The sequence below is a fragment of the Saccopteryx bilineata genome, chromosome 2, assembly GCF_036850765.1.
Source record: "Saccopteryx bilineata isolate mSacBil1 chromosome 2, mSacBil1_pri_phased_curated, whole genome shotgun sequence".
Classification (NCBI taxonomy): domain Eukaryota; kingdom Metazoa; phylum Chordata; class Mammalia; order Chiroptera; family Emballonuridae; genus Saccopteryx; species Saccopteryx bilineata.
This window is the reverse complement of record NC_089491.1, coordinates 132,799,052-132,812,897: the sequence shown is the minus strand read 5'-3', so window position 1 is coordinate 132,812,897 and position 13,846 is coordinate 132,799,052. Positions and strand designations below refer to the sequence as shown.

General features: G+C 41.6%; 1 protein-coding gene across 1 annotated transcript; it reads left to right on the top strand.

Annotated features, from left to right (window-relative positions):
- The first annotated feature begins 395 nt into the window (after positions 1 to 395).
- TMT1A (thiol methyltransferase 1A) lies at positions 396 to 8,320 on the top strand. Its single transcript, XM_066257834.1, has 2 exons — positions 396 to 1,263; positions 7,671 to 8,320. Exons 1-2 carry the CDS (start codon positions 752 to 754, stop codon positions 7,900 to 7,902), a joined length of 744 nt encoding a protein of 247 aa, XP_066113931.1. The 5' UTR covers positions 396 to 751; the 3' UTR covers positions 7,903 to 8,320.
- Positions 8,321 to 13,846: the final 5,526 nt, after the last annotated feature.

Here is a 13,846-nt window from a genome sequence, read left to right as displayed (position 1 = left end):
TTCTGAATGCTTGTGGTCCCCAAATGTCAATATTCTGGGGAACTATTTTTCACCTAAATTAGCTAAATAATGTGGTAGTGAACAACTTGTACTTTAAAGGACAGGCAGCCCAAAAGTGACATAAAAATAATTCTGTTGAGTTAGGAACATCTGAGAGTTGCAGCCCAGGATGCAAATGGGAAAATTCTTGTTAGGCATATCCTTTAGGCATATCCTTTCAATTTCACTTAAAAAAAATGTGGGCTGGGGAGAGGCAGGCTGACTGACGGAAGGAGAGGGACTAGGAGGAGGGAATGTTGTAACAGAGGCCATTTGGCTGCCTCTTCTGGTATAGTTTAACCAGGCTCCACCCACGGATTCTGCTTGCTTTCTGCAGGTCACTGGAAGATCTGGAAAGGAAGTGCACTGTGCAAAGAAAATTGCGGCTGGAAACTAGCTGTAGATTCCAAACTCAGAGAAGCGGAAGCAGGAACAGAATTAGAATGAGGGATTGTAGCCACCTTTCCTTCTAAAGAAAAGCTGGAAACTTTCTCTTTTTGCTTCATGAAAACTAAGCTATGAGTCAACTTTAGCCAAACGTCTATTAATTGAGAGAAATGGGCCCCTTTCCCATGATTTGACCTCGGCTGCAGCTTTCTGTGGTAGCACAGCCAGTTCTCTCCTCTGAAGCTGATTGGCTCTGGAATGTGGCCAGAAGCCTCCCTCCTGCAGTTAAAGGAGTCTGTTCTCTAAACTGTTTCTCTTCTGAGTAATGGCGCTTACCCTCCTTGTCCTCCGGCTGATCATCTGCATCCTCGTATCTCCCCTGTACCTGCTGAGCTTTCTGGGCGTGTGGAGCTGGATATGCAAAAAATGTTTCCCCTACTTCTTGGTGAGGTTCAGTGTGATGTACAACAAACAGATGGCAAGCAAGAAGCGTGAGCTCTTCAGCAACCTGCAGGAGTTCGTGGGCCCTTCCGGGAAGCTCTCCCTGCTGGAGGTGGGCTGTGGCACCGGGACCAACTTCAAGTTCTATCCGCCTGGATGCATGGTGACCTGCGTTGACCCCAACCCCAACTTTGAGAAGTTCCTGATCAAGAGCATTGCCGAGAACCGACACCTGCAGTTCGAGCGCTTCATGGTGGCTGTCGGGGAGAACATGCACCAGGTGGCTGATGGCTCCATGGACGTGGTGGTCTGCACCCTGGTCCTGTGCTCCGTGGAGAACCAGGAGCAGATCCTCCGGGAGGTGTGCAGAGTGCTGAGGCCGGTGAGTGATGGGCTGTGAGGACTGGTTAGTAGCAACCACTATAACCAGGGGCAGTCCTATCAATGTCAGGTGAATTGAACATTCTAACTGAAAAAGTAAAAACTAATAGAAGACATTATTGAATTTTTCAAAATCTTAGAGTGGGAAAGAAGCTATGAAGGCAAAGTCTGATAAATTGGAATATATAAAAATTTTAAACTGCAGGAAAAAATGTACTATAAACAAAGTTACAGTACAAGAAACTTAGAAAAAGTATTTTCTGGGGATGATAGACAAGGGTTAACTTATTTTCCCCATGTATAAGACGCACCCTTTTAAAAAAACTTGGGGTCTAAAAACTGGGTGCGTATTATACAGTGGTTGTAGGAGTGTGGCATTTCAAATGTGATGGAACTGAGGATGAGGCAATATATGAAGACTGATTCATCATCAGACATGGATGAGGACAAGCTAATGGATAGGAGTTTTGACAGCAAAGAAGAGTTGTATGAATTTCATGATGAATAAAACTTGAGTTCAATAACTTTATGTAATACTTTTTTTCAAATTTCGGGCCCCAAAATTAAGGTGCATCTTATACATGGGAGCGTCTTATACATGGGGAAATACGGTAACTTCCTTTGTATTAAAATACATTACAAGTCAAAGGTCAATAGGTTATTTTTTAATCAATAAAACACAAGAGAAAAGTAGGCAGAGAGTAGGAACAGAAAGATAAATAAAAATAGCCAATTATATCATTAAAATGTTCAACCTTACAATTAAAGAATAAATTAAAGCAAGATACCATTTTTACCTATTATATTGTCAGAGACTTTAAAGAATACAGTGTTGGGCTGGTGTGGGCGATTGGATACCACCATACACATTGGAGGAAGTGCCCAATAACATAAAATTTAATAATGTCACATTTTTAAAAGATCTATTGGAGTAACATTGGTTAATAAAATTGTTTCAAATATATAATTTTATAATGCATCATGTACATTGCATCGTGTGTTTACCAAAGTCAAATCTTATGTCACCATACATTTGATCCCCTTCACCCTTTAATACCTCCTCCTTTTCCCTTTCCTCTCTGGAAACCACCATACTATATTGGTCTCTATAAGTTTTTATTTGTTTTATTTGTTCATTTTATGTTTTCAGTTGTATAGCCCACATATGAAATCATATGGTTCTTGACTTTTCTGCCTGATTTCACTTAGCATGATACTCTCAAGATCCATCCATTGTCTGATCTGTGGTGGCGCAGGGGTAAAGTGTTGACTTGGAATGCTTAGGTCACCAGTTTGAAACTCTGGGCTTGCCTGGTCAAGGCACATATGGGAGTTGATGCTTCTTTTTCCTCCCCCCTTCTCTCTCTCTCTCTCTCTCTTTCCTCTCTTAAATGAATAAATAAAATCTAAAGAAAAAGAAGGATCCATCTATGTTGTCATAATTGTCAGTATTTCATCTTTTCCTGTGGCTGAGTAGTATTCCAATGTATATATGTACCACATCTTCTTTATCCAATCCTCTATTGAAGGACACATTGGTTGTTTCCATTTCTTGGTCATGGTGAGTAATGCTGCAGTGAACATAGGAGGACATGTATCTTTACAAATAAATGTTTTCAAATTTTTCGGGTAGGTACCCAAAAGAGGGGTTGCTGGGTCATATGGCAAGTAAGTCTGTTCTTCATTTTTTGAGAATTCTCCATACTGCTTTCCAGTTTACATTACCATCAGCAGTGAATGAGGGTTCCTTTTTCTCTACAACTTCTCCAACATAGAAGAAAATATATGCTCTAAATTTATGGACCCTGGTTAGCATTTTATGAATTTGACCTCAAAGGCAAGGGAAGCGAAAGCAAAAATGACAAAATTTAAGGTGCACATTCTCTTTTACCCAGTATAAATTTATCCTATTGCTATAGTGCACCAATGTGCAAAAACTCATCCATATGAGAAAATATTCATTACAGTTTTTGTAATAGCACAAATTGGAAATAACCTAGAATTCCATCAACAGGAAGGTTTTGATCCCCAGTTTTGTTTTCTAATAGAGGAAGCTCCTCAGGAAGAAGAGGGCTCAGAGATAGGACTACAAGGCAATTATATAATTTTGTCTTTGGCTCAAGGATAGGCTGACATCCAAGTAACAAACGAAAAAGGTCTGATTCTTATACCCAAATGCTGGGTTCTTCTGTCCTAAGCCTGCTTACTAATTGGATATGGTTAGTAGATGCTTTGCTAGAGTGTTACTAATCTTACAACACCCCTGCAAAGAAAGTAAACTGTCATACAGTATAAAGGAATTTTATGCAGCTGTTAAAAATACCAAAGGAGAGTTATCTATGTTGATACAAAAAAAAATCCCCCAAGAGATAATGTTAAATGAAAAAAGCCTATTTGTGCAAAGGGGAAAAGAATGAACTTAAATATGTACATATGTTAATGGGAATGACAGATGAGAAACTATTAGCAGTGCTGAGCTCTTGGGAATGAGACAGAGGTGGGGGAAAATTATATTTTATTTTATACCTTTCTGCATAGTTTGAAATTCTTAATGCCTGTATGTAATTTACACATAATAGCTGTATTTTTTTTTAACTTAACATTTTTTTTATTATTTTATTTATTCATTTGGAGCAGGGGGTGAGGAGCAGGAAGCATCAACTCTCACACGTGCCTTGACCAGGCAAGCCTGAGGTTTCAAACCGGCAACCTAGGCATTCCAAGTGGACGCTTTATCCACTGCGCCACCACAGGTCAGGCAATACCTTTATTATTTTTAAAACCTAGTTTTAAAATAGTTTTATTTTAAATATGCTTGACCATAAATAAAGCATGGATATCTTAACATTTGAATTTACTTTTTGAGGAGAAAAGGGTGTTCTGTCATCCCCGGTTTTGTTTTCTAATAGAGGAAGCTCCTCAGGAAGAAGAGGGCTCAGAGATAGGGCTGCGAGGCCATTATATAATCTTGTCTTTGGCTCAAGGTTAGGCTGACATCCAAGTAACAAACGAAAAAGGTCTGATTCTTATACCCAAATGCTGGGTTCTTCTGTCCTAAGCCTGCTTACTAACTGGGTATGGTTGGTAGATGCTTTGCTACAGTGTTACTAATCTTACAACACCCCTGCAAAGAAAGTAATTAACATCTCCACTTTCTAGTACTAGTAATACTCTTAAGAGAATCATATTCTTGGTAAACCTCCTGAGCTCCCGTGAAGCACCCACTCTCTGCTGAATATAACCAGGAACTTTATTACCTTCTCATTTAATCCTCACAGTAGTCCTTTAAAATAGGTATTGTTGGGTTGAGGAAACAGGCTCAGCAATGTTAAGAAACTTGCCCAAAGTTACACAGCTAGTAGATCTTTCTTCAATGCAAATACTCTTACCACTGTACCTCATTGCTTGTCACTGGGGCTTTTTACGTCTCTTGACTTCAACATTCCCTTCTGCTGATTGTTCTTCCTCCACCCATCCCTAAATACTAGAGACTCTTCTGGTTCTCATTTCACTCATATACTCCCCCACCCCACCCCCACCCCCAGCAATCTCACTCACAGAGTTTTCAATTATCACACATACACAGATTGGTTCCAAATTGAAATATGTAGCCCAGATCTTTTCTGGGCTACATTCACTTGACAGTAACCTGTGTTATCTAGAGGGCAATATTGACCTCCCCAGACCTGGGTCTCCTCCTTTCCTCCCATTCTATTCTATGGAATTTTTTTTTTTTAAATCAGGAAATCTCAGGTTTTCTATTCATGAACACAGATCTTAGACTTACCCAGAGAATTTTGGGGAACTCTATCTCTCAACTCTGCCAGCTAGGTAGGGAGAAGAGGCTAAGAAGAGTGGGGCAGTCACCACCAGTGTGGGACAACTGTCAGGTCCCTTTCCCCCTACTCACCTCAGAGACAGGCAGACAACTTCTGAAGACCTCCTAATAACATGAGCCTCTACTGCAGCTACACTGACCTGTATTTATAGGGCTGTCCTAGATGAAAGCAGCGCTCACAAGACTCCTTCATGATAATTATTTACACAGAGCATCCACTGATTGAATAAAATACCTACTGACAAAATGTTACCGTGAATTCAGTAATGCTTTTAGATGATTTGGTATTTTAATTAATCACATTTACATACTTGTGACAATGGTACAAAAGTGTAAGACATGGTGATTTAGTCTCAGGCACTGCTTGGTGTGGATTCAGACTCTCCCACAGGTTTGCAAAGCAGAGCCTGAGAACAATTTTCAATGAATTAACAGATTTTTAAAAATAAAAGTAGTAGAAGTTTTTAAAGGGTAATTAAAAGGCAAAGAAACTGGGGGAAACATTTGTAGCTTTATTATACTAAAAGTTATCACTAATTAGTAAGAAAAAAAACCCAACACCCTATTATAAAAACTGACAAAGGACACCAATAGGTGAATTAGAAAATAAAAAATCCAAATAACCAATAAGATTTAGTAAAAGATGTTATATTTCTTAAGATTATTAAAGACATACATAGCATTGAAAATGAAGTACCATTTACCCATCAAATTAAATATATAGAGGGGGGAAAAAAAGTCCTGAAGAGAGTTTATTGGAAATAGTCACTTACATCTGTTGCTAGTATGAAGGTAAACTTGCTACAACTTTTTCAAAGGGCAATTTGACAACCTATACCAACAGCTTTAAAAAGGCACAGATTTCAGCCTGGCCTGTGGCAGCGCAGTGGATAAAGCCTCTACCTGGAGCTCTGAGGTCGCCAGGCCTCCCTCCAACCCAGGGGTCCCCAAAGTACGGTCCCCTGAGGCCATTTATCTGGCCCCTGCTGCACTTCCAGAAGGGGCACCTCTTTCATTGGCGGTCAGTGAGAGGAGCACTGTATGTGGCGTTGCCACAAAGCGTAGCATCGCTCACATACAGTACTTCCTGTGACGCGGGATGCACGCGTCACAGCTCCGGAAGCCTGTCATATCACCTGTTACGGCTAGCAGTGACAAATATGGAACCGGACATTGACCATCTCATTAGCCAAATGCAGGCCCATAGTTTCCATTGAAATATTGGTCAGTTTGTTGATTTAAATTTACTTGTTCTTTATTTTAAATATTTGTTCCCATTTTGTCTTTGGGGGCCCCTGCTCCAACCCATCTCTCTTTCTCCTCTCTCTAAAAAAAACCAACTCAGTAAATAAAATCATTTTTTTTAAATGCACAGATTTTTGACTAAGCAATTCTACTTTTTAGCAAGTTATTTATTTGGAGAGAACGACAGATGGAGTCACAAAAATTTTGGGTAAGGACAGTCACTGTAACCATATTTATACTAGTGAAAAATGGGAAATAACCTAAATAAGAATAGTTAAACAGTACTTTCAGTGGTGCGAAATATTGTGTAAAAAATTTTAAAACTGGATCTGGCTGGTAGCTCAGTGGACAGTGCATTGGCCTGGAGTGTGGACGTCCCATGTTCGATCTCCAGTCAAGGCACACAGAAGAAGCAACTGCTATTCCTGACCTGTGGTGGCACCGTGGCTAAAGCATCAACCTGGAATGCTGAGGTTGCTGGTTTGAACCCCAGGTTTGCCTGGTCAAGTACATATGGGAGTTGATGCTTCCTGCTTCTCACCCCCTTTCTTTCTATCCTTTCTCTAAAATCAATAAATAAAATCTTTAAAAAAGAGAGAAAGCAATCAATGAACAACTAAAGTGCCACAACTATGAGTTAATGCTTCTCATCTCTCTCCCTTCTAGTCTATCTGTCCTCTCTGTCTCTCTTGTGCTAAAAAAATAAAAAACAAACCTGATTCTGACCTTTACAAGCTGTGTGACCTGAGGCAAGTTGCTCATTTCCTATGTGCTTACTTTCTCAGTTCCCTCGTCTGCAAAAGTAGGGATGATAATAATACTTAGCAAATATATTTATTGTGAGGATTGAGTTAACATTTATTTAGGATATAGCACCTTGCATCCAGTAACTGCTTTAAGTTTCAGCTATTATTATATATTGCTTTTATAATCAGAAAATAGAAGTGTCAATAACTGCTTTAGATTGTCAGCTCTGTGTACAATTTGACACAAGATAAACTATTGGCCAAAGTGATGTTTTAGTACGTTTTTTAAACAATTTTTTAAATTTATTGATTTGAGAGAGAGAGAAACATTGATTTGTGGCTCATTTATACATTCCTTGGATAATTCTTGTATGTGCCCTGACCAGGGGATCAAACTCACAGCCTTGATGTATCAAGAAGATGCTCTAACCAACTGAGCTACCCAGCCAGGGCAGTCAATTTTAACCTATCCATGTCTTTTCATGAAGTTGAACTCTGGGGCCATTGAAATCTGATGCTTCAATCATCTTATAAATCTGTTTTCCCCAAACTAAAATCCTTGAAATATGTTTTCTTTTCTCTTTTCCAGGGAGGGGCTTTTATTTCATGGAGCATGGAGCAGCTGAGCGTTCAACCTGGAATTACTTCTGGCAGCAGGTCCTGGATCCTGCCTGGTACCTGCTCTTTGATGGGTGCAGCCTGACCAGAGAGAGCTGGAAGGCCCTGGAGCGGGCTGGCTTCTCCAGGCTGAAGCTGCAGCACCTACAGGCCCCGCTGACCTGGGAGCTGGTGCGGTCCCACATCTGTGGATATGCTGTGAAATAGCACGAGTGGAGAGTGGAGAGCTGAATGAGTGGCTCAAACGACTTAAGCTTCAATTTCACACTTAACGTACTAAATGGGAGAAGAGATGCCTTTTTTAGGCAAAGCTGAATTTAATCCTAAAAAGTTGATGTTACACCCTATTTAGCCATTTTCTATTGATTTCCAAAGCATCAAAAACAAAACAACTTTGAGCTCTCCTTTAAAAGGAAACAGTGAGCTTTGATAATTGAAGTCTACCATCATCTCCAAACCTTAGTTTATTCGGTAACTTCAAAATGCTGTCTTATTCAAGTTGTTAGCCAACAGTTAGAATTTCACCCTTTCTTTGAGGGCTTAGTTAAATCACTCAGAAGATGACTTTGAAAAGGAGAAAAGAGCTTAAGGAGTCACAAACTGAATAAAGAGATGAAAATCCAAATCTAAATAGCACAGATTGTTTTCTTAAAGACATTTAAATTTATTTGTTGTTCTTGGTGTCACTGGGGGCTGGCTTTCAAAATTAATGTACCTGGGCCTATGTAGGCGGTGGTACAATGGATAGAGCATTGGCCTGGGACACTGAGGACCCAGGCTGGAAACCCCAAGGTCACGGGTTTGAGTGTGAGCTCATCTGGCTGAGCACAGGGTCGCCGGCTTGAGACATGACCCCATGGTTGCTGGCTTGAATCCAAAGGTCACTAGCTTGAAGTCCACGGTCGCTGGCTTGAGCAAGGGGTCACTGGCTCTGCTGGAGCACCCCCCCCCCGTCAAGGCACGTGTGAGAAGCAATCAATGAACAACTAAGGTACCATAACTACAAGCTGATGCTTCTCATCTCTCTCCCTTCCTGTCTGTCTGTCTCTCTCTCTCTAAATGAAAAAAAAAAAAAAGATGAATGTACTCGGATGCCACCCCTAGTTCTGCCACCTCTGTTGTGTCTTTTATTCCACTATTCCACCACAGTGTGTTTTTCTGCATTCCAGTCTTCAATTCCTTTTTTTTTCTCCAATTTTTATTTCTTGATTTTTGAGAAAGAGAAAAAGGGAGAAAGAGAGAAACATCGATTTGGTGTCCCACTTATTTACACATTCATTGGTTGATTCTTGTATGTTCCCTGACCGGGCATCGAACCTGCAACCTTGGCGTATCAGGATACGCTCTAACCATCTGAGCTACCAGCCAGGGTTGGTTTCATTTTTCTTAATGTCTCTAAGGGCTTTCCTTCCTCACAGATAGTTAATAACTATAAACACATCTATCTGATTTCAGAGAAAGCAATTTTGGAAGGATCAGAATGTGTTTTGAAAAGTTCAAGTCCAAAGACCCCATTTGTGAACTCCATAGAACAGAAAGAAAGCAAGCTTACTATTCTCTCCTGAACATGAAAAGTTATTTTACAGTGAGGTTAGGACACTCATCTAAGGCCCCCTGAGCAGTGGAACATGAATCTCCTCCATCTGTAGTCTCCCCAAAGTAGTAACCTTGTTCATCTCCCCACTTCACTGTTGGTTAGATCAGTCTAGTGACTGAGAAATATGAAAAGCCACAGGTTGACATGGTTAAATGTTCGTCATGATGGAATACAAATAATAGCAAAGTACAAAGTACTAGGCACATTTTAATCAGTTCCTCCTTGTCTAAGTTGTTTGGCAAATATTATCCTCACTTTCTTTAGACACAACTGAGGTGTATGGAAATATATAAATAAATGAAGTTTTTTACACTCCATAAGTTACAGAGCAGGTATTATAAGCCCTGATTCCCAAAACCTCAAAACTTGTTTTGACTATAATTGCCATGTTACCTTCTCACTGCTTTCCTCCTCAGGTCCAGAAAACACATATTTATGATCATTCCAATAGCCTAAGGAGTGAGTCTCAATTGGCTCTTATTGACAATACTGGTTCCAAGCCCTATGCTAAACTAATCATGTTTAGACAGAATGGACTATGCTGACTGGCTCAATATAAGTCACAGTATTCCATTCTTGGAGCTGAGCACACCCAGACCATGTGTACCACAACCAGCGCGGCTAGTAATTCCAGGTCCTGAGTGGGAATGGTGTGGAATGAATAAAATAGGCTTAAAGAGAAAAAATAATGGGCTCAGGGGGGACCCTGCAATGCAAAAGATAGCTTGCAAAAGGCCAAGAGCCCTGGCCTGCTTTATTATATAGCCATACACAAATAAGAAAGTCTCTGATACAAAGTCACACATTTCCAAGGCAACCCAAGAATTCTCCCAAATGCAGAAACCTTGAGCTCTGCATAACTGAAATCAACCAACATTAAAACAAAGGGTAAGAGGAAGGGCATGTAAATTGCTTTTAGTAACTTAAACAAGGAAGTCAGGTGGGGGGATGGGATGAGTACAAATACTCAGCTTCATAGCCATGGTATGTGGGAAATAACTTACCCTTTGGCTAAGCCTCAAACTGCCAGGGCTTTGCCACTTGCAGTCTCCCACACATGTGGGCTGAGGCAAGGAGAGCTGGGTATCATCCACATGAAAACAGGGCCCGTGACTGGAGACCGTGGGGCTGGGTGGTGGGAAGGCACACCACAATGCCCAGCGTGAGCTTCCTACTGCATTTTTATCAGACCCTCTGTCTGTTTTTCTGGGGTTGACCAAGCAGAATTGTGCTTACAACACTGGCTTTTCAGAGGGATGAATGCATGCCATGAGGAAAATGAAAGACAAATGACACTGGCTTTTGTATCAAAGTGATCTAGGTCAGGTCCTGGATGTGTCATTCATTGACTGGGTGACTCTGAGCAAGTTAACTTCTCTGTTCTCACATTCTTCATCTGTTAATGGGGATAACATCTACCTAAAGGGTTATTGTGAGGAGTTGAAGAAGTGAAGTGTAGCATCCATCGGGTACGAGAACAAATGTCGGAGACTTTCAGGAGTTAAGATGTTACTTTATTGGCCAGTTTACCCTGCGCAGGGGTGAACTCCCGAGATGTCCGGAAAGACCGTGCCCACAAGGAGCTGCAAATGGGAGCTGCGCCTAGCGCTCACAGCTAAATCTTTTTATAAGCTAAGCAAGCAAGCCTCATACAGAAGCAGATGTGGCAGTAACCTATTTGCTAAGGGGGCTGCACATAGCATAGCAACAGGGGCTGGGGTCTAGCTCATTGGTGAATTCCAAACCTGAACTTCTGATAAGGGTCTTTTAACCAATAGAATGCAAACCTTTGTCTCTTTTTCCTTTTTTTTTTCTTCTCTCTCAGCTTCCCAGAGTCCCTATCTGTCTCTGCTTCTTGAACGACCTTGGGCATGTTACTCCTAACAGAACAGGAGCAGGACCTGCCTGTAACCCTTAAGTTCCCTGTTCCATTAGTGCCCTGCTTATTTTCTGATTTTCTCTTGGTCCTTACATTCCCTACTCCTTTTAGGGCATAAATCAAATCCTTGATTCTTCATCAGTGGGGAGAATGGTATAAGTCTGGGGCTTATGAGAATTTTCTACTTTAGCTGTAGCTATAAGCTAATTAGGTCAGGGGTTCTCCCTAGTATGTGCTGGCACGCTGATAGTGTGCCCTTAGTACTACAAGCTTTACGGACTAATTTCTTTCTGCCTTGCATTTTTTTTTCTGTACTAATTTCTTACAACTTGCACAAACCTTCTGCAACTTACACAAACCTTCTGCAACTTACACAAACCTTCAACTTTTATGCACTTTCTTATTTAGAAATAACTGGCCTTTATAATAACTTACTTTTTTTTTTAAAGTACCTCTATATTTTATACCTTTTATTATTAAAACTATACAATTTCTTTTTAATTTATTAGAATTCTTAATTCCTAAAAACCTTAACCTTCAGCAAGGACTAAGTTAGTACTAAGTAATCCTCTTTTAAAGATTGCTTTTTGGAGGTGTCCTTTTCATAAGTAGCCTATTGGACACATGACCAATATTCACAGATTATTCTATAGTGGTAGCTATGAGTACATACATAACTTTCATTTACCTTGTAGCTTCTCTCTCAGCTAAGGGACCTACACTCCCTTTCTGTATGACTCATAGCAGTACATGCATCAAACCTTAAGATGACTTACTTGGCTTTCCTTTACCTTAGTTTCCCTCCCTCCTCAAAGTCTCCATGCATGGACCAGTTAACTTCTGGTTTGTGGCTGAAGCAGGGCATGCTGTCCTTCTCAGGGTCAGCTTAGTTGATGGGGTCAGTCTTCGCTGTCCACAAAGGTGTCTCTGCTGGGACTGCAAGCTTCAGCCGGCTGCGGTGGACCTAGGCGAGTATGCCTTCTACCTTGGCAGTAGTGGGAGTTGTCAGGATCATGGTGTGTGGACCCGTCTACGTGGGAGTCAGTCCTTGGGTGATGTACTGTTAGAAGTGCCTCTTGGACAGTCTTTGAACAGTTTTCTGAGTAACCTATAAAACCTGTAAGTACTTAGGGAAAGGGTGTTACATTTCTACACATTGCAGTTAGAGTTTAAGTCCTAGTGACCACTGCTTCTAGCTGGAATTAGCAGCAGGTCCCAGCCTATAATAGGCATGAGGCATTGAGATAAGAGAAATAAAGGAGATACTAAACATTAAATAAAGCAATAAAACCAGACTGTCAATACCCACAGTAGAGATCTTTGAGGGATAAATAAAACTTAAATATTCAAGCAAGGCATAGTAGATGGCCCTTGTGTTTACAAGAAATGAGATTAGCTTATATGCTACTTGGAAGAAATACCTTAGGCTCCTGAACGATGTCCTTGGGCCTTCAGTGGCAATTCCCAGCACGCTGGGCAAGGTCAGGTCACAGGTAGCTGGAGCAGGACTAGAAGAGACTGAACCCTCCCTCCATGGAGCAAGGGGGCAGCTTACCTTCTTATGTCCCTCTTTCCACAGCACAGGTGTGTCAACCGGTGGGGCCCGGAAACCTGGCAGGCTTCAGTTCAATGACCTTTCTTTCCACTCTGGAGCAGGGCCTTGATGAAAGCTATGAAGCAAGCTCCTATGAGTCTCTCTAGAAAGGCTGCTGGGGATTCCTCTCTTCCCTGGATGACTTCACTTACTTTGCTAAAGTTGGTTGACTTTCTAGCTGCTGCCTTGAGCCCCCTCAACAGAGCCCGGCGATACTGGAGGAGCACGTCCCTTCCTCCAGCAGTATTAGGGTCCTAGGTAGGAGGTTGAGATGGGAGAACGTCTTCTATTTCCCTTCGTCCCTCCTAAGTTTCCTTTTCTTCTCCTAATACCGCCTTAGCAGCTTCTCTTATTATTCTGTCCCTTTCTTCAGAAGTGAAGAGGGTTTGTAAAATCTGCTGACAATCATCCCATGTGGGCTGATGGGTCCTAAAAATGGTCTCAAGGAGAGATATTAATCCCTGAGGTTTCTCGGAAAATGGGGGATTCTGATGTTTCCAATTGTATAAATCACTAGTGGAAAAAGGCACATAGATGAGGCGAGGAGGTGCCCGTGGGCCAGCATCTGGTGCCAGCGGCGCCTCCCGGAGAGGCAAAATAGCTGCGCCTCCTGGAGGAGGAGGCAAAATGGCTGTTCCTCCCGGAGGAGGAGGCAAAATGGCTGTTCCTCCCGGAGGAGGAGGCAAAATGGCTGTTCCTCCCAGAGGAGGAGACAAAATGGCTGTATCTACCCATACATCCATATTCAGGTATTGGTCTGGGTGGGGAGCCCTATAGACCGTGGCTCTGACAGCAAACAAAATTGGAAGGTCAAAAGTGCCCTCTGTGGGCTATCCTACATTAAATGCAGGCTATTCCAGCTGGCTCAAGGTCGGGAGGAAACCTGGACTTGGCTGTGGACCTCCGTACCCCTGAGCCCTCTTCTGGAAATCAGAAAAATTCTTCAACAGGCACTCGAGCAGGGATCCCAGCACAGACTCCTGTTGTCCCATCCTAGATGACTCAGAAATAATGAGAAAGGGTAGGATACAGGCAACACACACTATTAACACAAGGAACACACTTGTCTCTCTCACACTCA